We start from the raw sequence: 23,664 nt of genomic DNA on the forward strand, positions 1-23,664 counted from the left end.
TGGATCCTTCGGATTCTTCATACTGATAATATGATAATAATCCCAAGTGACTCAACAAATATATCTATGCTCCTCGGCAACGACGCCAGAAAAAGGTCTTGATAACCCACAAGTATAGGGGATCGCAACAGTTTTCGAGGGTAGAGTATTCAACCCAAATTTATAGATTCGACACAAGGGGAGCCAAAGAATATTTGAAGGTATTAGCAGCTGACTTGTCAATTCAACCACACCTGGAGATTAATTATCTGCAGCAAGGAATCAGTAGCACAGTAATATGATAGTTTTTGATAGTAGTGACAACAACAATAGTAACAGTAACAGTGATGATAGCAGTAGTAACTTAGCAGAAACAATATAAGATATATTTGTAGGCATTGGATCGGTGACTTGTTGGATGATATTCATCATGTGACAGTTATAACCTAGGGCGACACAACACTAGCTCCAATTCATCGATATAATATAGGCATGTATTTCGTAAATAGTCATACATGCTTTATTAAAAGAACTTGCATGACATCTTTTGTCCTACCCTCCCGTGGCAGCGGGGTCCATATTGAAAACTAAGGGATATTAGGGCCTCCTTTTAATAGAGAACCGGAACAAAGCATTAACACATAGTGAACACATGAACTTCTCAAACTACGGTCTTCGCCGGGAGTGGGCCCAGTTGTTGTCACTCCGGGGTTGCCGGATCATAACACGTAGTAGGTGACTATAACTTGCAAGATCAGATTTAGAACATGGATATAATGATGATAACATAAACGGTTCAGATCTGAAATCATGGCACCCGGGCCCAAAGTGTCAAGCATTAAGCATGGCAAAGTCATAGCAACATCAATCTAAGAACATAGTGGATACTAGGGATCAAGACCTAACAAAACTAACTCGATTACATGATGAATCTCATCCAACTCCTCACCGACCAGCGAGCCTACGAAGGAATTACTCACTCCCGGTGGGGAGCATCATGGAATTGGCGATGGAGAAGGGTTGGTGATGACGAAGAACGAAGACCCCCCTCTCCGGAGCCCCAAACGGACTCCAGATATGCCCTCCCGAGGAAGAACATGGCTTGGCGGCGGCTTCGTCTCATGGATCACGATAATTCTTTCTCCCCCTTTTTTCTTCAAAAATAGGGATTTATAGTATCAGGGTTGAGGTCTGCGGGGCCACCAAGTGGGTACAACCCACCTGGGCGGGTGGGTTGTGCCCACCCAGGGGCCCCTCTCCGGTAGGTCTTCGCTCCAGAAATTCTTATATATTATATAAAAAATTTCTGCAAAGTGTCATTCCATTCCGAGAACTTTTATTTCTGCACAAAAATAACACCATGGTAGTTCTGCTGAAAACTGCGTCAGTCCGGGGTTAGTTTCATTCAAATCATGCAAATTAGAGTCCAAAACAAGAGGAAATGCGTGAGAGAAAGTAGATACGTTGAAGACGTATCAGTACACCATCTTAAATCAACCCTGCGTCTTCACCATGATGAAGCGCACAAGCCCTCAGGCATGCGCCATGTGTTGCCATGCCTAGAAGTTGGTCAATCACGCTCCTATGTCATTGTCGTCAATATCACCATCGTATTTTACTTTAACTGTCATGCATGTCGATATGCTAGACTGTCCAAGCTATCCATCTTGTATGTCCGACACTAGCTGAACTTGTCTAACAGCAACCATGTATCACATCGCACCATGTCAACCTAGCACATCATCATGCATTGCTCAATGCCTCTGTAGAACATGATCCTTTGCTCGATGTCTTTGTAGAACATGATCCTTTTTGACACGCTCCAGGCTTCAAAGTCTTCTTCCATGAATTCTCATCCGTGATACTTCCATATTAGCAAGCTTGACTTTTCATAGTCGTGAAACATCTCTATTGTCCCAATACATTTTCCAATCTTGTCTGCATGACTTTCCTACTCAATCAATTTATCTTGACTCAATCATTTCCTACTCCATTTTAACCCTCTAATTTTTCCTTTGGTGGGAAAAAGCATGATATTATTATCCTGTAGTTTAATAATAATAATAAATGTCATAAGAATACAAGAATCGTATAAACCAACAAAATGAGAAAAGGGAAGGAAATCTAAATGTTTGCAGTGCAATGCTCTAGATTAGAGTAAGATGCTTTTCTTCTAAAAATATCGGTTTTCATTGAGAATGAAGGTCCTAAATGCTGTCAGCTATGTAAATTCTTGAACTACCACTTCCAATGATATGTTTTTGTTTGTTTGTTTTCTTCTAGGTTCAGCCAAACCTGCTGGGAGTTGTGGGATCCATGGGTGACGTCAGACTCTACCATTGTGGCTATTAGAAGCCGGTTTCTCCATCATAAACATGTTGCTCTTGGTTCCTTTCATTGGGTTTCTAGCCTCGGTGTTAATCAACCCTCCCCTAATATGTCTGCCAGTTAGTGCTTTAGCCCTCACCATGAATTACTTTTTTCATGGCATCACTTATATGAGCATGAATAAAAGCACAAGAAATTATTCTCTTCATGACTTACATGACCATGGATATATGCACCTTAAATTGATCTTTTCAATACATCATTCATATGACTAAAGGTTGTATCTACATAGAAAGAACTAAATACCAAGAAACCGTAATGTGGTGTTTTTTGAGAGAAAAAACTATAATGTATGTTGGATGTCTCTATTTGTGCGGAAGATACAAAGAGTAATACGTAGGTAGAGATGGAAGATCTTGGCAACTTATGGTTTTCATGACACATGGCCAACCAATGTGTAACGTTGACTTCCACTGTCCTAGTACTCCTCCAAGAGCGTCTACAGCCGGACTTAACGAATATGCCCCATGCCCGCCGACGCACGGTCAGTGACCGGGCGTGTCCTTTTTGAACCCATATTTGTCCGTCTATGCAGCCATACTCCTCATTTTCTTTCTTATATGTCCGGTCGTGTGCATGTGATTGATGGAGATGAAGAGAGAGAAAGAAAAGAATAAAGAAAGAAAGAGAAAATGTGGTCCGGGGTGAGCAGCGTCCTACGTGACGGACTGACCGGGTGCGTCCGCGAGCCCTCATATCCTCCCTGCATTTGTCCTCAATATGAGGGTTCACGGACAGTCTGGACGTTTAGGGATGATACGAGGGGTTCGGTTGGATCACTTTTTCCCTTCTCTCTCCTGTTTGGTCATCGACCGGTCGCGTCCGCGGACGTTTGAGATGGATTTGAGGAGCCCAGCTATAGATTCTCTAACATTTTGCCATATGGTATGGTGCTCCTGTAATTTTTTTAACATGGCAGTGCGGAGTTTTCGTAGTCTACAATATTCTTTATTTACATTCATTAGATATTTCTTGCTGGCTTATTTTCCTATGCTCCAAATCTTCTTGCTAGGTTTTGACGCTCTTAGGAGCAATTCGAAAGGTATTCCTTGTTATGTTTTTTAAGGACATCACCATGTTTGATTCATTTTAGAATTTATTGGTTCTATTTTATCGTAAATCACTCCAATGCATACTTACAATCAACTTCTTTGATTTACTGATAATTAGATTTAGGGGGGAGGGGGGGGGTATGATTACGACCAATTAACTGATTCACTGTATTTTCCATTTTGTAACTATGGATATCCGAACAACATATGCTTTTTTGGGAAGGATCACCATTCCAACTACGGTTGTATGCTTTTCTCACACCCTTCGTATTTTGGAAATTGTGTGTGGTTCGTGATTCTTTGTTTTGCTGGACGGTTTGATTGTCATGTATGTTAAAATTATTTGACTGTCTTGGAACTCGAATGGCCTCGACTATATTTTGCCTCAAATTGTAAACGATATGGCCATTGTTTGAGGAATAAAGTTTTGATGATAAAAATAAATAAATTATTTGACTGTCCAATTCTCTTCTTTTCAATAAATTTCAAATCAACGGGCCTTGACATCTCTTACTTTCGCATGTACAAATTATAAACGATATGGGCATCTCACTTTCTTGTTGCATGTTGATTTGTGAGTCAAATTCCTTACTCGTTGCCACAATTTCATCTATAGCATATACAAAATACATCATTATGTTCCACACAAGGAATATCATTCTTATGGTATCTTTATCTTCCACTTTCGGTCATGTTTTAGACCATCAATTTTAGAGTCGATGTGAATATCAAATGCAAATGGAGTCCAGAAATTTATGTGTGTTTTTGTATCTTCTACTTCCTCCGTTCCAAATTACTCTTCACAGAAATGGATGTATCTAGAATTAAAATACATCTAGATACATCCATACATGCAACAAGTAATTCGGAACGGAGGAAGTAAAATTCAAAGCTCCCTAGGAATGATGGCACTCCATCGTGGCTTTGGGGTCACTAGTATGCCCATATGGAAGGGAGTGAATTTGTGTATCGCTTTTGGGTCAACTCCTAAGTGAACATGGCACACATATGTTGTTTTCTGTGTTAAAAATAAGAATAGCACAACCACACATATAAGAACTTACTCCACCTCACACATAACATACTGCTTCCACATTCATCAGATAAAAGTGAATCAAAAACAAATCATTGATGTAATTAAAAGCTAGTCCAACTCAGGTGAAACAACAATAATGAAGCAACTGACAGGCTGCATAAAAAAGACTTAACGTGGCAAAGCGCGAGTCACCTCTAATAATCTGTGATGAACGAGCAGACTCGAGCCTCCTTGTACACCTTCCCTGGCTTGCATAAGTAGCCCTGCTCCGGAGCACAATGCAAGTCACTGGAGCAGACACAGAGTCCTTCGATGGCGCAACTCTTTTTGATGACGTTGGGAGTTCCATTGATATCGAGTACTTGGTCAGTCCACTCATTGGAGAAGAGCCCGTCGGGGTCGTACCTATTTTTCACTTTAAGGAATTCATGAGCTTTTGGGTACTTTGCGATGGCACCATCGAAGGCGAAGTTCCGGTTCTTGCCCCAATGCGGGAGGCCGCCATACTTGCGCAGCGCCATCTGCTCAATCTCGTCCACCACGTCGGCGTGCACACGTGGCATGCCGTTTGTGTGGCTCCGGTAGAAGACGATGTCGAAGTCGACGGAGTCTTCCTTTTTACCAAGGTAAGCCGATGACGCCTTGACGTACCGCATGACCACGCCCACCTTGGAGTCGAGGGCAGCACAAAACATGTCCGGGTTGCGGTCGCGGAGACGTTGCATGTCAATGACGAACGCCCGTGCCTTGGAGGCTGCGACGCTGAAGCCGGAGTTGTAGTAGAAGGAGCCTTGGATGGGCGGGTCCCAAGCACAGGAGGTGAGGAGGCCATCCTCTGGGCTACTGAGGCATGTGCCAGACGCCTGGATGCGGTGTTGGTACCCCACCACTGGGTATCTTGTGAAAGAGACGCCATCGTTTGTGAAACCATAGGACCGTTGCTCGAAGGCGGCCGCTTGCTGTTCCGCCGCCGCGCATCGGGCGGTATCGGTGCCGTTCTCCTGCAGCCTCTCCTCAGCGACTCTTGCATCGATGAGCCTGCGGGTGGGACTGGCGCGAAAAAGGAGCAAGTCATTGAGGCCATTGCCTGGGGTCGAGACGTCGACGCGGTCGTCCTGGCGGTAGATCACCTTGCCCTGATACGGTAGCCACGTCATGTCGCCAAACTCGTGGAGGTGGCCCCACGCGGCCACCTTCTCCGCCATGTCTGAGTCGTCGCGCTGCACCATCGTCACCGACCGCTTGAACAACGGCTGCATGGTCAGAGTTACCTGAGAGATGACGCCGAGAACGCCAAGGGAGACCTTAACGGCATCCAGGTCTGGGTGATCGGAACCTAGCTCCCTCACTACGGCGAACCCCTGGCTCGCCGGCGCTGGAGTTACGATCCTCAGCCCGACCACGTACTCGTGCACGGCGCCTCCCTTTCCCCACAGCGAGCTCCCGTGCGCGCCCGTCACCAACATGCCCCCGATGGTCAGGCCGTACCAGTACGGTGAGTGAGGCAGGGACAGCCCCGCCGCGGCAGCAGCCTCGATCAGGTCCCGAAGGAGCATGCCGCTCTCCACCGTCATGAGGCGTTTCGCGACGTCGATGCACACCGTCCGGTTGAGCCGCGCCGTGCTTATGAGTGTACCTTCGTCGCCGCCGGGGTACGCCAGCTTGGGAATGCTGTGTGAGTGCTTGGTGGCCACCTTCACCTTCTGTTTTGTGGACACCACGGCTGCCACGGCCGCGACGAGCTCCTGCTCGGTCCCCGGGTAGGTGACCTTGGCCGCGCGGCAGATGGTGCGGTCCGTGAAGGAGCCATACGTGTTGGTGATGGTGCAGTTGGACGTGCCATGCGTGCAGATCACCGGGTCCGGCGGAGGGCTGCAGCCAGCGAGCTGGACGAGGACTCCAAGGGAGAGAAGCACCAGCAAGCTTTCCATTGCTCTTGTTTGGCCATGTGACATTGACATTGTTTTGTCTTGACTGGTTGTAGCTAATAGAGACAAGCTAGGCCTTAAATAGAAGGTCTCGGCATGGCGCACAGCTTGGGGGAAAAGTCCTATTCCACCCGGTCATATTTGTGCAGGCATGCACGTTGGAGTCTGACTTCATCGAGTATCTGACCTGCCTATCTGTCATATAAACCTTGCAATGTTTTCGCGTGAGTGAGTTCAACAAGTTAACCGACAGATCTATTCCCTCCGTTCCAAATTACTTGACCTATATTTATCTAGATACGAATGTATATAGACACTAAACAAGTATAGATATATCCGTATTTAGATAAATTCAAGTCAACTAATTTGAAACGGAGTAATAGAAGGTAGCTAGCAAGTGCATGCGTGGACTAATGAGACGAAAGAATAGACCATAGATGGAGGCCCTGAAGTTGCAACACCATTAATCTTGAGGGAACAGCGTGGGCAACAGTTTCTATCAAGCAAAATAGCAAAAGGAAAACACAGTCTAGTAGTTTTATCACAATGCCTGTCCGAAATTTGCCTGTACGTCACAAAAAATAGTCAGCGGGATTTGCCTAATGGAGAAATGCTTGTATGGCTAAAAACTTTGTCAACAACGTTATCCTCTAGGTTGGATGTCCTTTTCTTGGCTGTTGCAAGTCATGGCTTTCAAATCAAAGAGACGAAAAGTTTAGTCAGCTAGTATCTGTTATCGTGATTTTGCGGTTTTCCATCCATCTTACTGAAAGCTACTTCTGCCAGTTTTTGTGTACATGCATGTCTTCCGGACGACTAACATGCAAACTTACAGAGTCAATCCTTATCCAATAAGGAGGCTTTATGAATGTTAGCTAGGTTTGACCTCATCAGGTTTCGGTGATTGACAAGGATCGCTCTTGGGTTTGATTTCTCTGTTCAGCTTTCCTCGGCTGGTTATAGTGGGGAGTAACTTATACTAGTATCATGCATATGACACTAGTCTAAATTATTATCTTCATAGTGCAAAGTAACATAGTAGTCGTATATTAGGAAGCGTGTTCGAATAACATATTATGTTACCATTTCTCATTAACTATATGCCACATAAGCAAAAAAAAATTAAAGTGCGCTATGTTACTAGTTAAGTTACTCCCACTATGACTAGCCTAATGCACCACGCATTGTCGGTGCATTAGGCCCCTCTCAATGCTTCAACTTGGATCGGCGCTAAGCCTGTCATATAGACAAAATTTAGACGTGGCAGGTCATATTAATGATGAGAGAGAGCGAATCGGTGACCCCACGAGGAAATGACTCCAAGCGCATGACCCTAGGTGAAAACACAGTTAATTTGATCCCATGTGAAGTGTTGTATCATTGTCCTATCATCAGTATTCACATTTGACGACATGTAGGTATTTGCCCAGGTGCTACAAAGGGATGCAAGAATCCGAGACCGCGCGACGCATATAGCACTCAAAGATTGATTTGGTAGAGCATATTTGGAAAAAGTTTGGACCAAAACAGATTATGATCATTAGTTACTTTAGACATATTATTGGCACTTTATGTATGGACTCGAGTCAAATATATTTTCATGTGTTTTACTTAAGAATATTATTTGCTTAATTCGTAATAGAAATAGACCACAAAGTTACATACTACAAAAGATACTATGACTAATTAAACAAACAGAGCTTAGCTACAGGAAGCAAAGCATCCGTGCATTGAGGAGTTTAGTTGCTAAGCTATTTAATATGCTTAACACCTTATTTAAGGACATGTGAATTAAAAGATGTCTTATGTTAAATTTTATGTGTGATAGAATAATTGATTACATGTTAATTTATGGACTCTAATAGCCTGCGATGGATGTCCCATTGAATGTTTTCGTTCGGGGGGGGGGGGGGGGGGGGGGTGGGGGGGGGGGGGGGGTTGTTCCTATTTAGCACCATGCTAGCCACTACGACCATCGCTAGCTTATGCACTACGTCCTTACTCTTTCTCCAGTTCACATTTACTTTTTTGTTTCTTTTTTTTCTGTCCTTTTTATTTTTATTTATTTTTCTTAAATGTGTGATTGTAAATCGATGAACTTTTTCTTCAAAATCAATGAACGTTTTTTCCAAAACCATGAACTGTTTTCAATTTTTGTGAACTTTTCTAAAAAAAATCATGAACTTGTTTTTCAAATTTGATGAACTTTTTAAAAATCGATGAACTTTCTTAGAAAGTTCATGAAAGTTTTTCAGTTTCGATGAACTGTTTTCAAATTTAATGAACTTTTTTTCAAGTATGTGAAATTTACTAGAAATTTTTTGAACTATTTTAAAAAAAATCCGTGAACTTTTTTCAATTTCGGTGATTTTTCTAATTTGATGAACTTTTTCAAAATCGATGAACTTTTTGTTTGAAAATTGATGACTTTTTTTCAAGTTTGTGAACTTTTCTTGAAAATTGATGGACTAATTTTGAAAATCCATGAACTTTTTCCAAGTTTGATGAACTTTTTGTTTTAAAATTGATGAACTTTTCTTAAAAATTGATGAACTTTGTTCGAAATCTATGAACCTTTTCAAATTCACGATTTTTTTCGTCAAATAATTCACAAAATATTAATTGGTACAGTTTTGTGCAATAAAATAGCAAGGCAACTTCATTATTACATACTCTGCGCTGTTACGTATGAGTGGTGGAACTGCATGAGTTCGAAACCTGTCTAGATCATTTATTTTTGCGATTTTTTAAACGCAATGATTTTTCGATGTTGTACACGTTTGTTGGGCCGGCCCAACACGGCCGTGTAGTAGGCGCCAGGGAGGACTTCTAGCGCCTGTGGCACCCAATAGGACCTCCCCACACAGGATCGAGCTAACATTTCGCTAGGTGGCTCCGATATGGCATGTATATATGGGCCGGCCCAGTTTCATTTTTTCTCTCGTTTTTCCTTCTTTTTCGTTTTTCGTTTTTCTTTTTTTTCATTTATCCTTCTCCTTTTTCTTTTCTCTAATTTTCTTCATTACGTTTTCATATTTTTGCAAATTTTTTTTGCAAACATTTTTTCGTGCACCATATTCAAAAAAAGGTTCACTAGTGTAAAAAATGTTCGTCAATAAAAATCATTTATCAACTCAAAAAATCTACATTGAATTCATTTGTTTTCATGGGATTTAAAAACATTCATCAATTCAAAAAATATTCTAACGATATTGAATAAATGTTCATCAAATTCAAATTTTGTTCATCCTTTCTTAAAAAATGTTCTTGAAAACAAATTTTGTTCATCAAGTTCAAAAAATTGTTCATCGAATTCAAAATTTGTTCATCCAATACAAAACTGTGTTCATCATTATTAAGAAGTGCTCATCAAAAATTGTACATCAAAATAAATTTTTTCATTCTTTCCAAATTGCGAACATTTTTTTGAAATCAAACATTTTGTTTAATTAATTTGTTTGAATTCGTGAACATTTTTTTAATTCACGAGCATTTGTTCAATAACGAATATTTTTGGTCAAAATCTTGGACATTTTAAAACCATGAAAATTTTACGATTTCTGGAAATTTTCCCAAAATTCACTTTTTGAGATTTTGATTTTTTAATTTTGAATTATTTTAAATAGGAAAAAATGAAAACAGGAAAAAGGTAAAAAGCAAAAGAAACAAAAAAATGGGGGTGTCCTGCTTGCTTATGCGGCCCAATTAGGGGTCGACCGAGGTCGGTGCGCGCTTGCATGTACGCTCGCGCCTTCGGGAACCTTCCAAAGGGTTAGGTTGGATGGGCTGAGAGCGCGTTACTTGACGCGCCCTTAGACACTACCATGTGTCGCGCTCTGTGCGCTCTTGTCGGATTTTGTTTTTATTTTATTTTCCGCACACATTTTCAGCTTTTTAGATGTTTTCCCCTGGTTTTTTTGACTTTTCGGTTTTCCATAGGTCTTACTTAGCTTGTCGACAAAAAAATTGCATGGAAAAACACGTTTTTTTGCTTCTGCGAGAGGGACGGTCGTGCCTTTCGGAAACGAAAACAAAACGCTTGTTTTTTCCCTTTCACGATAGGTATGGTTTTGCTTACACGAGAGGCACCAATTTGCTTCTGTGAAATGGAAAAAAACATGTTTTCTTTTTTTTCCTTCCATGAGAGGCATGGATTTGCTTCCGCGGAGAGCCACGACTGTGCCTCTCGGAAACAGAAAAAAACACGTCTTTCTCTTTCCGCGAGAGGCACGATTTTACTTTGGCGAGAGCCACAGTCGCGTCTCTCAAAAAACGGAGAAAAAACTGTTTTTTTTCTTTTGCGAGAGGCACGATTTTGTTTCCGCGGGAGAAATGGATTTGCTTCCACGAAAGGCACGACCATGCTTCCCTGAAACAAAAAGAAACATGTTTTTTTCTTTCGCGAGAGGCGCGGCTGTGCCTCTCAAAAGGGAAAAAAATTGTGCTTCCAGTGTTGTTTTTCGTGAAAAAAAGTTCATCAAATCCTATCAACATGACATAGAGTTTTGAAGATCTCGACGCAATAAATCTAATGGTGAAAAGGGTTTAAGATTTGGACGCACGATTTAAGAGATAAAACATTCTGAATAAGCCGATCGACGGAAAAAAAGAAAACTCACAGATTGCAAGAAATGGCGTATATGAAGTACACTACTTGTCGCCATCTGAGAAGGTGAGAGTGATCTTTGCAAAGAGTGCTCCTTAATTGGTGATTTCACCGAATAGGAGCGCCCGTTTCGCTCCCTCTCTGGATGGTTTGCCACACAGAGATCCAGGGCGAACAACTCATAGGCCCATAGGCCCAGTTAACTCTTCTCTTCTTTATATTTGCCATGGACCCAAAAAAATGACATGTTGTATATTATTTATTTATTTATTTATTTATTTATTCCACTATGTAAAAATCATAAAAAAATGTCGTGTCAAATGAAATAAATAAAAGAAAATTTTCCTATCAATATACATATTTCCATGCTCTTACCATCTTCTTAATAATAAAAATGTCATGCCAACAATAATAAAAAAATGACATGCTCTTCTGTAATAAAACTGACATCCTCCCAAAAATAAAAATGCCATCTTATTAATAATGAAAAAGCCATGTAAAAGCAAACTTTTCTTAGGGGAAGTAAAAAAGCAAACTTCACTTGTAAACACTACAGAAAAATGCTAACTTCTTAATAATAAAAATGCCATGTTATTAATAATAAAACTTCCATGTAGAAATCTTATAAACTGCCATGTTAATTTTTTTAGTAAAATCGCCATGTACCTAAGTGAAAAAATTATCTTAATAATAAAAATGGCACGTTACTTATAATAAAACTGCCATGTACAAAAGATATGTATCTGTCATGTTAATATTTTTTAGTAAAATTGCCATGTGCCTAAGTTAAAAAAGTAATATTTTCCCATCTACATAAGAAGGGAGAGAAAATGAGAGGTTGGAATTCAATCCCAGGCACCCTCGGTGGAGGCTCAATAGCTAGTCAGTTTGGTGGGTAGTGGGGTTTCTAAATAGGGTATGGTTCGTCAGTTTTTGTATCACAGCGAACAGCTTAAAAATTTGACGTGTGTTTGCCAAGATCCGTGCAAGAAATCCGACAGGAGAAAGCGCATTCGCTGGGATTGCCCCTGGCGAACGGTCATCAGCTAGCATTTCCGATATTTATTGATTGTTAATTGGATGCTACATTATTCTGGTACCTTTGGGTGCTCTTAATATTTGTTGTAATGGTGAGCCAAAGATAACAAAGTGTGGCAACACATGTACATTCTGCCATGAAAAAAACTGTAGGATAGGTAAACTGCGGAGTCTGATATAACTTTGGAGGTAGCAACAATATTGAGAGCCTTGAAGAGAGTAATTATCTCTCACAAACAAAAGTAAAAGCCCCCCTTCCTTTTGGAAAAGAGAGTGAATGTCCTTTAGGGTCTGCGCTTGGTCGGCATAGCTTGTTAGGTTCATGCCTCGAAGGAAAAATACATGGATGAACTCAGATACATATGCATCTACTTCAGAAATGACATTTCTAAATGCTAAAAAGAAAACCGAAAAAAACTTGCACGCATACATCTCCATGTTTTATGTGTGAACATAAAGTTTTGCAAAAGAATGACTTTTTGTGCCCTGTACAAAAAGGAAAAAAAGAATGCCTCGTGGAACACTATATTTTCCCGCACCGAAATTTGTCATTCTTTTGCCGCGGCAAAGTATAAAGACATGTTTTCATAAAACTTCATGCCGCACACATAATTTTACAGAGATGTACGCATGACATTTTGTTTAGGTTTTTTTTGGACATTTTAAACAAGTTCAAAATGCGTTTTTTAGAATAAATACAGATGCACCTAGGTTTTCTCACTCTGCCTTGAAGCACGTACTCTCCTGGTTCCTCACCCCGTATAACAACCCTCATGCCACTTGAGAGCATCTATAGCCGGACACCCCAAACCCGCCTCAAATGCCCGGGCGAACCGCCCGGTCAGTGATTGATAAAAAAATCCGATCCAGACGGACGCCTCAAACGGGCCTCAAATGCCCGGTTTGAGCAGCATCCCTCGTGTCCATCCGAAATTTAGTCGTGTTCCAAATACAAAACGTGTAGATGCTTTCCACAACTACTGAAGCAATAGAGTGGACCAGTAGTAAACATACATCATATTTTTGTTTCATGGTAATGCACAACATTCAACTGTATATTACAACATGGTAATGATGCGGAACACATCAGACCTGCCTTGGATCGGGGGCGTCACGGGCGGCGCACGCCTGCTCCCCCTTGATGGCGGTGGCGGATCGACACAAACACGGGGATGAAGGGGTCAGGGAAGAGAGGGGCGGTTGGCGGGGGACTCCTTCTTCGCGGTCCGTGGGGAAGTAAGGTGCGAAGAAGAGAGGATGCCATGTCAAACGTGAGGTAGGTGTCATCCAGATTTAAAGGAGAGGGCTCCAGTGAGAAATGTCCCGCTACAATGGGAAATCAAGCGGGAAGGGGAGCGTTCAATAGGAAAAGCGAAGGGGCTGTTGTGGGGTGGGCTTCTTTGTGTTTGGATCGTGTGTCAGAAATACCATTGTTGTCGTGGAATTGTCACGGCAGATGTCCTAGTGTGAAGACTTAGTCGTGCGGTCAACGCATCTATGTGGTAGCTTGAGAGGGGTTGATCGGGACGAGAGAGGCAACACATAAGACAAGAATTTAGACAGCTCAGGGCCCCGGGAAACATCATCCGCTAATAGCCCTACATGTTGTTTGTGGATAGGTCTCATTATGATCATGAGGGAGTCGCCGGTAAGCCGGCTCTTTGTGTCTAGCCCTAGAGATTGTTTCTTCTTACTTGGCCCTCTTTGGGGAGCCCTGCCTCTCCTTATATATGTTGAAGGGGCGGGTTACATGACTAGTCCTAATAGGATTAGGATTACTCTATTACAAGTGGAGTTCTAGTCTTACTTCCTTTGTAGGAGAATATTCCTTATGCCTTTCCTCTTAAGCCGGCCCACCATAATACGAGCCGGTCTTCTGGGCCTTGGGCCTTGTCATCCATCTGACCCGCCCGCCGGGTCTACGATGAATCGCAAACCGCCAGGTCCAAGCGGGTCGCCAGTGAGTCGCCAAGCTCCAGTCGGGTCATACATCCGGTGGTTTATACTGCGCGGTATATCCCCGACATTAGCCCCAGTTTAATTTGGATTTATCCATGTTAAACTGATCCTGCAACATAAACACAAGAACAAATTTGACAGGTTGTGCTCCGGGTTAAATATTCTTGTAAGCCGGCACCTGATCATCCTTAAGTCCTTGACATCTTCTCCTGGAAAATCCGGGTCAATAAGCCAGCTTCATAATCCATTTGCTGACATTGGCTCTTGTGAAGAAAGATTATAAGAAATAATCCATTTGAGTCGGCCTTCAATGCTCCGATTTGACACAAATATTGGTCTTGAAATATTCAACTGATATTCAGCCAACTTAAAGATGTAGATTCATTTGTTCCCTGAGGGGATTTGGTGCAGGGTGGGGGATCACCCAATCCTCTAGAGGATTAAATCCACTAGAGGATTATACACTCTTGAACCGAACAAGGCCTCAGGGAACAAATACATGTCACCAAGCAATCCATATCGATTTTTTATGCATTCGGTTTATCCCTTGCTGCAGATAGAGAGAGAAGGGGGAGTAGACAGGGGATAATCACAAAGAGAGACAGAGAGAACAAACCTGAAGGTCTTTTGGCCGGCTGCCTCCTCTTCTCTGGCATGAGGCGACGGGGGAGATTGGTCGAAGTCAACTAGGGTTTCGGCCGGGCTCCATGGCTGTCTGGGTCGCCATCGAGCTTTGTGTCGTTTCCTTTGAATGTTGTGCGGGAGAAGAAGGGGAAGGAGGAAGCGCGTCGTCGCTATATGCTCCGGCAGCGTCTTCGGCACCGGCGCTGGCGTCGCTGAATGGAGAGAGGGAGAGAAGGTCGGGGCGAGAGAGCGAGAGCTCGCGTAATGATTCATGAGAGGTTTGCTTCCACGTGATGGGCCGCGTGGGTCATTTCCCTGCGATTTCCACGCGGTTTGCGAGGGATTTGGCCCAGACCGGGTCCAACCGAAGACACATATAATGACAGGCCGGGATCCAACCCCGACTGGGGCTAAACCCACCCGGATTGGCCGGGTTTTGGCCCAATACCGGCGGGGACGGGATTAAACGAACAGGGCCTTAAACAGCCATGCATGTAGCCTTTCCATACGTTGATGCCCTTTGGGACTTGAATTGCTCAAGAGAAGTAGTACTCTTTGGATGCGTTTTATTCTAGCATCTACTGCTTCCGATTAGTAGTGGCAACGCCAGATCGGAAAGAAAAAATAACAGCCAAACCGTGATAAAAAAATCCACTGCTTCCATTGATTCCTGATTGATGATTGATGTGACGTTTTTGCCGCTGTCGCTGTTTGCTTTGCAGTCTGAGCAGGTACGCCAATATCTCGGGCGATATTGCTTGTAGCGGGCTTTTCGGCTGTTACGCGTGGTTCCCTGTCAGATCCGACCCGATTTGGGTGTCCGATTTGGGTCTCCTACATCCGAAAAAATTCACCAAACTTTATTGCTAGTTACGAGATCGGATTCGATGGATCACTTTGCGTTGGGGGCGCACATCAGAACTCCAAACCCTAATTTGTTTTCAGATCAAAAACTCATATTGCCAGCTCCAACGTTAATAACAATTCTGATCACAAACGTGGGATTTGCCAGCTCTGCCAAAGACTATTTTCTACCGAACTTTCTTCATCCGGCCAATTGCGAACTTCTCGAAACTCTGGAAAAGATTCCTTCAAGAACTCAACATCACTGTGTGCAGGCCCCACGGTGGTCGCCAACTGTCGTGGAATTGTCACGACAGATGTCTTAGTGTGAGGACTTAGTCGTGAGGCCAACGCATCTATGTGATAGCTTGAGAGGGGTTAATCGGGACGAGAGAGACAACACATAAGACAAGAATTTAGACATCTTCGGGGCCCGGGAAACATCATCCGGTAATAGCCCTACATGCTGTTTGTGGCTAGGTCTCATTATAATCATGAGGAAGTCGCTGGTAAGCCAGCTCTTTGTGTCTAGCCCTAGAGATTATTTCTTCTTACTTGGCCCTCTTTGGGGAGCCCTGCCCCTCCTTATATATGTTGAAGGGGCGGGTTACATCACTAGTCCTAGTAGAATTAGGATTATTCTATTACAAGTGGAGTCCTAGTCTTGCTTCCTTTGTAGGAGAATATTCCTTATGCCTTTCCTTTTAAGTCGGCCCACCATAATACGAGCCGGTCTTCTGGGCCTTGGGCCTTGTCATCCAGCTGACCCGCCCGCCGGGTCTCCGATGAATCGTAAACCGCCAGGTCCAAGCGGGTCGACATTGTGTCGCCAAGCTCCAGTCGGGTCATACATCCGACGGTTTATACTGCGCGGTATATCCCCGACAATTGTGGATAATTTGGACAACTACATTTCTCTCCACGTATGCACTCGATTTAGGTGAGCCTGGACAGTTGAGATGGTTGAATATTAGGGAGCCCGCTAGACTCCTGTTTGATGTCCGAACACGTCTGGATGTACGAGGGAGAAATGAGCTTCGACCTTTGAGACTACCTTGATTATTGTTTGATGCATTTATATGCATTGTAGCCTGTAGCAACGCATGTGTATTTTACTAGTACTTGGTGGATTAGACTTCACATGTAACACATGTTTTTTTTTCTTTTTTCGAATTTACGATGGATAATTCAATTTCATGTGTGCGTATAGCAATTTCATAAGGATTGATTGATACCGCCAATATCCTCGCAATGACAACTCATTGCCTTGTAGTACAATATATAGAGTAATAAATGTCTTCCATATAAATTAAAGGTACTGAATAAATTCAAAGAAGAATACACCATGATGAGTTGTCCTTGACTTTATCCAGTAAGCAACACCTCATTAACGAGTATTATTACTTCCCTCAATTTATTATGGTGAAACGCAATCTTCGTGCATAGTTCTATATAGAGAGATTTCTGGAGACCTGTAGTGACAATAAAAAGAAAAATATCCGTCCAGAAGTAGAAAGATTGTTCTCTCTCTTTCTCTCCCGTATCATCTCTGCTGCCAAGAATAGACGAGACGATGGCGATGGGTCACCTCCGTGCCTTCCTAGTTTCCCTCCTCGTGCAGGTCTGCCTGCTCCTGACGATTGCTGCGTCGGTGAAGGTGCAGGGCAGGCCTGTGAACCCGGAGTTGAGGCCCGGCTGTTGTCTCACTCCCGTTTGTTGTTTTAACCACCCCGAGTGCTGCCAGGGCGCCATTCCCTAACGGCCCACCTCTGGGTTTGATCTCCTCCCTGTCCCGGCAACCTGTAGTGTATCATTGACATGAGCGTACTGGATCTGTGTTGGCTGGCATGATTCTGTTGCTTCCCATGTCTCTTGATAAGTTTCAGAAATTTGTTAGCTCCTTTCAGTTACGTTGTTGTACTGTCACACCTTGGTAATAAAAGTGGGGGAGATTGTTGTTGGTTTTTGAGGAGTTCTATTTAACAAATTTATCCATGCTCATTTTCTCCAACTTGATTCCAACCCTTTAAAAGATCTTGTGAATATTTAGTAGATAAGCAATGGCGCTCAGGTTTGTGAGGACTTGTGCAGTGGGAATGATCAATGGGTGGGCATAAAAGCAGGATCGAAAAATCCCTGTGTGGGATATGATGAATGGTACTTTTACCCATTAAAGAAACTTTCATAGCTTCAATGACTCTCAATTGTTCGAAATTACCAAGCATAAAATTGTGCTCTTCGTGCAAGTTTAGTAAAATGTTTATGGAATTGTTTGTTTGTAGATTATATAGAGTGATTCAGAAATGAGGATGGCTAATTGATTATATCCAAATTGTAGAAACTAGTCGTTTGTCGCACGGGTTACATATAATTTAATCATGCATCTTTTTGTGGGATGAATTTAGACACGCCAAATCATTAAATCAAAATTTGCAAAACATCGTTTGTAGCATTTGTTCATTGTTCGTTAGTCTAGTGTGTTAGAGATGGTTCTTCATAGGACAAAGACCACAACCGAAAGAGTTAATTTATGTTTTTGACAGAAAAACAATAATTAATAGTCAAAATTTATCTACATGTAGTTTGTAGGTCCCCAACAACTGAGAATAAAAAGTAACCTTGCAAGTACATACATCACTGCAATATGCTTGAATTTTTTTAAACGACAAAGCTAAAATCCGATCGATCGGAAACTCGCAACAGATCTGAACACCTCCTTCGTTGTTCGATCCGGATCATGCGTGCTCGTCTTCCTTCTGTCCTAATTTTCTGGCTTCAGTTTCATAACCAACAAAGGTTCTGCATGCTCATTTTATGGGATTAATGCCTCGTTTAGTGGCTCTGCCTTGAGTCAGGCTTTTAATGCTAAAATCAATGCTAATTAAAGGAGAAAAATATAGGCAACTCATGGGATTTGATCCTTGGTCGTTGGATTAATATATTTGTCCAATAACCACCTATTATATGCCTAGTTCTTGTGTACTCCCTCTGTCCGGATTTATTAGGCCTAAAGACAACTTCTCTTAGACCAAGACACATAGTAATTTGCTCACATTAATTCTTCCATTCCACTCCCAATGCACTCTCTCACATGCATGCAGCCAATGAAAAAGCACACATAAAATGTATTAACTTTTCAGCCATGGTACCAACCACAATAGCTTTCAATACAACCAATGAAATGGTTGCATGCATGCACCTTTTCAACGCGGGGCCTTATAAAAGGGAACATGCTTGTGATGCTGAGAGGCCTAATAAACCCGGACGGAGGGAGTAGATGTAAGGGTATTTTCATAGTTGACTTTTAGTTTATATATTACCATCATAGAAAAAACCCATCTATGTAGTGTTAATAGAATGGAACATAATTCACCTCGCATGGCTATGATGGTGCCATCGCAAAACGCCCAGATTGTACCGACAGACAATGTTAATACGATGGGGTCAATGTGTAAAAAACATGATAACTTATGCATCACACATCTGATAACTTACGTACAAATGTTGTGATAACTTTGACGGGAGCAACTCCTAATAACTTTTGTGTGAGGAGCATAGTAATTTACACACCACACACCTGATAACTTGCGTACAAACACTATGATAACTTTGGCGGGGATGGTTTTTTTAACATTGGCATAATATTAACTAAGCAACCACATGGCAAAGAGTTTTTTGGATACAATCCGGAACAGAATGAAAAACACAAAAAACCCTAAGATTCTTACAAGACTTAGCTAACATATGAGCCACTACATTGAGATGCCGATGAACATGCTTGAACTCCACAAAACTGAAGCCATGAGCTGCTAGTGAAATATTAGCCACCACCGAACCGACAGAAGAACGGTCCCGAAGTGAAGAATGAAGTCGTTGGACAAGCGACAGGCAGTCGGAAGCAAAAAAAACATCATCAAAACTCTCATCACGAGCCAGATAAACAGCCCGACAAAGAGCCAGAGCCTCCGCATATCCAGGTGCAAGCGCCCCAGGAAGGGTTCGCAATAAGCCGTAAGGAAGTGTCCGGAATGGTTCAACGCCACAATACCAGCACCTGATTGATCAAGATCGTCAAAGATTGTTGCATTAGAAAAGATCAAAACTGTACCTGCCGACGGTGGAGACAAAGCGGAGCTAGAAGCATGAATCTCACGCATATGAACAGACACATGTTTGAACAAATGAATCACAATCAAGTGAACATACGCCTTGATTTTTCCAGCAGTACGCCGTGGATGGGATATCTCATAATTGTCCCGAGCAAAATTCCATGCATGCCACAAATGCCAAAAAGTGACAACCATCACCGTAGCATGGAGTTCGGATGGCCGGGCAAGGAACTCAAATAGTCATTGCTTCGGCGATCTAAAATCGGAACGGGCAAGAATGACATCATAAGATGGGGGTTGTTTGTAATACACTCCTGATATATTCTGGATGAATAACATGGTAATTTATGCATCACAGACCAGATAACTTATGTGCAACATGTTGATAACTTTTAACACAAGGAAAAAAAGTTGAAGAAATATATCCTTGGTAATTTTTGTGCGAATAACATGGTAATTTACGCATGTGGACCTAATAACTTAGGTACAAACATGGTAATAACTTTGACTCGGTAACTCATGTGTAAATAACATGATAATATATGCACAACTGAGTTGATAACTTACTTAGTCCAGGTGTGATAACTTTTGACCGGGAGGGGGGGGGGGGGCTTGTTGATAAACATCCTTCGATAACTCGTGTATGAATAACATGGTAATACACATATAACAGAGGCGATAACTTAGTTATCCCAGGCCTGGTAACTTTTCAATCGAAAAAGTTGTCGAAACATATCAACATAAGATCTAGTTTCGGAGGTCTCGTCACAACGAATTTCTCATGTGAAAATACTTTTTGTAATGAAGCGGTTGTTTGAGTTACAAAACATTTTTAATTTTTTTGAAATTTGGTGGAATCCTCCGTGACATTAGCATTTTGCATCCTCTAGGGCATGCATGAATGTGTAAGTAGGGAGAAGATCGAAGAAACCATTTTATATGCCCCTGTAATTTCTGTGTAAACAACATGATAACTTATGCTCAACTGACATGATAACTTGCGAATCACATCCATAACTTTTTACTAAAAATGCCGTCAAAACATACCAACGTGGGATCTAGTTTTGAAGATATCATCGCGACGAATGTTTTATGTGAAAATAGTTTTCGATCAGAGCGACGGTTTGAGATACAAAACATTCAGAAGTTTTGAAATACGGAGAATATAGAATAACATCAATGTTTTTTTTTCAACTAGGGCATGCATGCATGTGCACGTGCACGTGGGGAGAATGGTTGGAAAACCATTTTTCATGTCCGATAATATCTGTGACAGCTTGGTAACTTACGTGTCAAAGACATAATAACTTATGTAGTCCAAACCTGGTAACTTTTTACGCGAAAAAAAATCAACATGAAATCTAGTTTCAAAAATCTCGTCGCGACGAACATTTTATATGAAAACATTTTTTTCAATCGGATCAAAAGTTTGAGCTACAAAACATTTTAAAGTTTTAAAATAGAAATAATCTTTTTCTGATATCATCTGTTTTGTCATGTAGTTTGCATGCATGCATGAAAGTAGAATCAATACGTACATGCCCTTCATCGGTCCCGAAAGAGATTAGTAATTAAGAAAAAAGAAGATGTAGATGTATAATAGCAATTAAGAAAGAGAAATGGGTGTTCCAACCGTCCGACTAGTCGGAAGTTAGTCACGTCCTTTTTTAAATGGTTATCTGAACAAACTGAACAAAACATAGTCACAACTCACAATAGAATTTATCTACAGGAACACTACCTAGGCTGTAGGGCCTGAGTACACAAATCTTTGAAAGAGTTATCATTTAGAGAAAGCTAGATCCGAAAGGCCTAATGCTTCCTTCCCATAGCTCTTTTTAAGGGTAACTAGGGATTTTATTCAAGGTTTAAGATCAAAGGGAATACAAGCGATGTCCATACCTATGCACGAGAAGGCCACAATACAAGTCACAATTTACCAACATATTGGCTTTGAACCTCAGAGATGTTCTAGAAAAGTAAGTTTTGAAACAGTTTTGTCCAGTGGGCCTCTTAGCCATGCTTACATGCCTATTACACATACAGAAATGGTGAAGTATAACATAATACATACAGTGGTTACTTATCTAAAGTAGCAACCGACAACTTCTAATCATGTCTTACATCAGAAGTTTGCATACTTACCATTTCCAGTGATCATGCAATTCCAATTGTGTCAAGACATAATGTCGCCATTATCCAAATGCACAATTAAAAAAATGTAGTAAATGGAAGTTTTTTCAGTAAGGAAATCAGAAATATTGTTGCTACAACAGGGATACATTGTGTTAGTTTACTAACAACCTTATAATCCTAATTAATCATCAACATGAGAGCTCAAACTAAGTTAAGTTGGGTTCTGTTCAGAAAACGTTTAGGTAGCTTAATTTTCTTATGAGAGATGACCCACTATATGTTCTATACTTAGCCGTCCATGCAGTGACTAAACCCGCCATGCAAGTGAAGCACATACCAAAATCAGGAGAATTTCATATTGCAATAATCTAATTATCCAAGCATAGTAAGAAATAATGGAAGAAATAGTCCAAAAATAATAGATAGAACCATGTGCATTTGTACAGGGAAACTATAGATTACTACATTGATTTGCTGCAAAAATGATGTAATTATGTGGTAACAGGAGGAGAACTTCAGGAGTTTAGAAACCTATAGAGACAAATCAGTTACACGATTACAGAAGTCGAGAGTCAAGTCGAATCAGCACTAGTATGAGTTAAAATTGGTAGGTTAATTTTTTTTGTTATCAAGACTGCCGGTCCCTTCTCTTATGTCGTATTCAGAAAAACCATGACATCTCTAAGCATAATTATATCTCAAAAGAAAATTTAAGATTCTATTGTGCCAATATAGTACTAGAAGTAGTAAAGATTATGAGTAGTCATGCAGAAAAAATTAACAGTAACAATTGATGGATCTAACTCATGTGTGAGAGGCCCTAAAGATTATGAAATTTTTATCTAAGAAGTTAGGTCAAGCTTCATTTTTTTGCAAATAAGTTAGATCAAACATAATATAGCTAAACCAAGGAATAGCCTAAAGTTTCAGAATATGACAGAAACGTCGAAGAATTTGCAAATTATCAGTGGAAAGAATATTCAAGGCTAAATTATGTGTTTTAGTCATGTGTGTTCTAATGGATTATTGTGACGCCCGGATAATTAAGCTACAGTAACCCTCTGCTAATGATGCCATGTCACCTCGATTACTGTTGCTAACCTCGCGTTAGTTCAGAACCGATCCAAGTTCAACTTTAAATTAAAGTCAAACAATAAAAGTTTTCAAACATTAAAACGAAAATGTTCGCATTGTGTCAAATAATTCACAAGTAATAATGGTGGAGACACCATATTTTTATAAAGTGTTTAAATGCTCTAAAATAAATAAAACAATGGCTATAACAATTTATTAAATACCTTTTATAAATTATGGAGTAAACAACTAATTTATTTAGTGCCAAATTATCTGTGGTAGTAGTATAATTAGTTGTACTAATGTAGAAACTGTTTTATTATTATTTTAATTAAAAATGAATTAGAAAACTAACAAACATAAACAAATTAAGAAAACAAAGGAGAAACCAACCCCCCGCCCTCAACTGGGCCTCGGCCTAGCAGGGCACCAGGCCACTTGGCTGGCCCAGCCACGCCTCAGCATAACCCCCACCCCGCAACCCTAGCCCACTACCCCCCGGTTGCCCCCACGATCCCCATCTCCCACCCCTCACACGCCTCTCCTCCTCCTTCCTCGTTCTGGATCTGGGCGGAGCACCCAAACCCGACGTCCCTCGTCCCACCGCGGCCACCATTGCGCCCCACCGCCTAGGAGCTCGTCGCACGCCTCGTCGTCGACCACTTCCTCGCCCCGACCACTTCCTCGCTCCCTCTCCTCCTCCTTTCGATTTAAATTAATTTCAGAAAATGTATAAAACTTTGAAAATCAATATAAAAAGATCCGTAACTCGGATGAAAATACTTTGTATATGAAAGTTGCTCAGAACGACGAGACGAATCCGAATACGCAGTCCGTTCGTCTACCACATGTCCCAAGCATAGCGAGCATGCAACTTTTTCCCTCCGGTTCA

At 41.6% G+C, this 23,664-nt stretch overlaps 1 protein-coding gene across 1 annotated transcript; it reads right to left on the bottom strand.

Moving 5' to 3' along the window:
- Positions 1 to 4,489: 4,489 nt before the first annotated feature.
- LOC123106721 (L-gulonolactone oxidase 2) lies at positions 4,490 to 6,412 on the bottom strand. The gene has a single exon (XM_044528811.1). It carries the CDS (start codon positions 6,408 to 6,410, stop codon positions 4,650 to 4,652), a length of 1,761 nt encoding a protein of 586 aa, XP_044384746.1. The 5' UTR covers positions 6,411 to 6,412; the 3' UTR covers positions 4,490 to 4,649.
- Between the last annotated feature and the right edge of the window lie 17,252 nt (positions 6,413 to 23,664).

This window comes from Triticum aestivum, chromosome 5A, assembly GCF_018294505.1.
Source record: "Triticum aestivum cultivar Chinese Spring chromosome 5A, IWGSC CS RefSeq v2.1, whole genome shotgun sequence".
NCBI classification, from domain to species: domain Eukaryota; kingdom Viridiplantae; phylum Streptophyta; class Magnoliopsida; order Poales; family Poaceae; genus Triticum; species Triticum aestivum.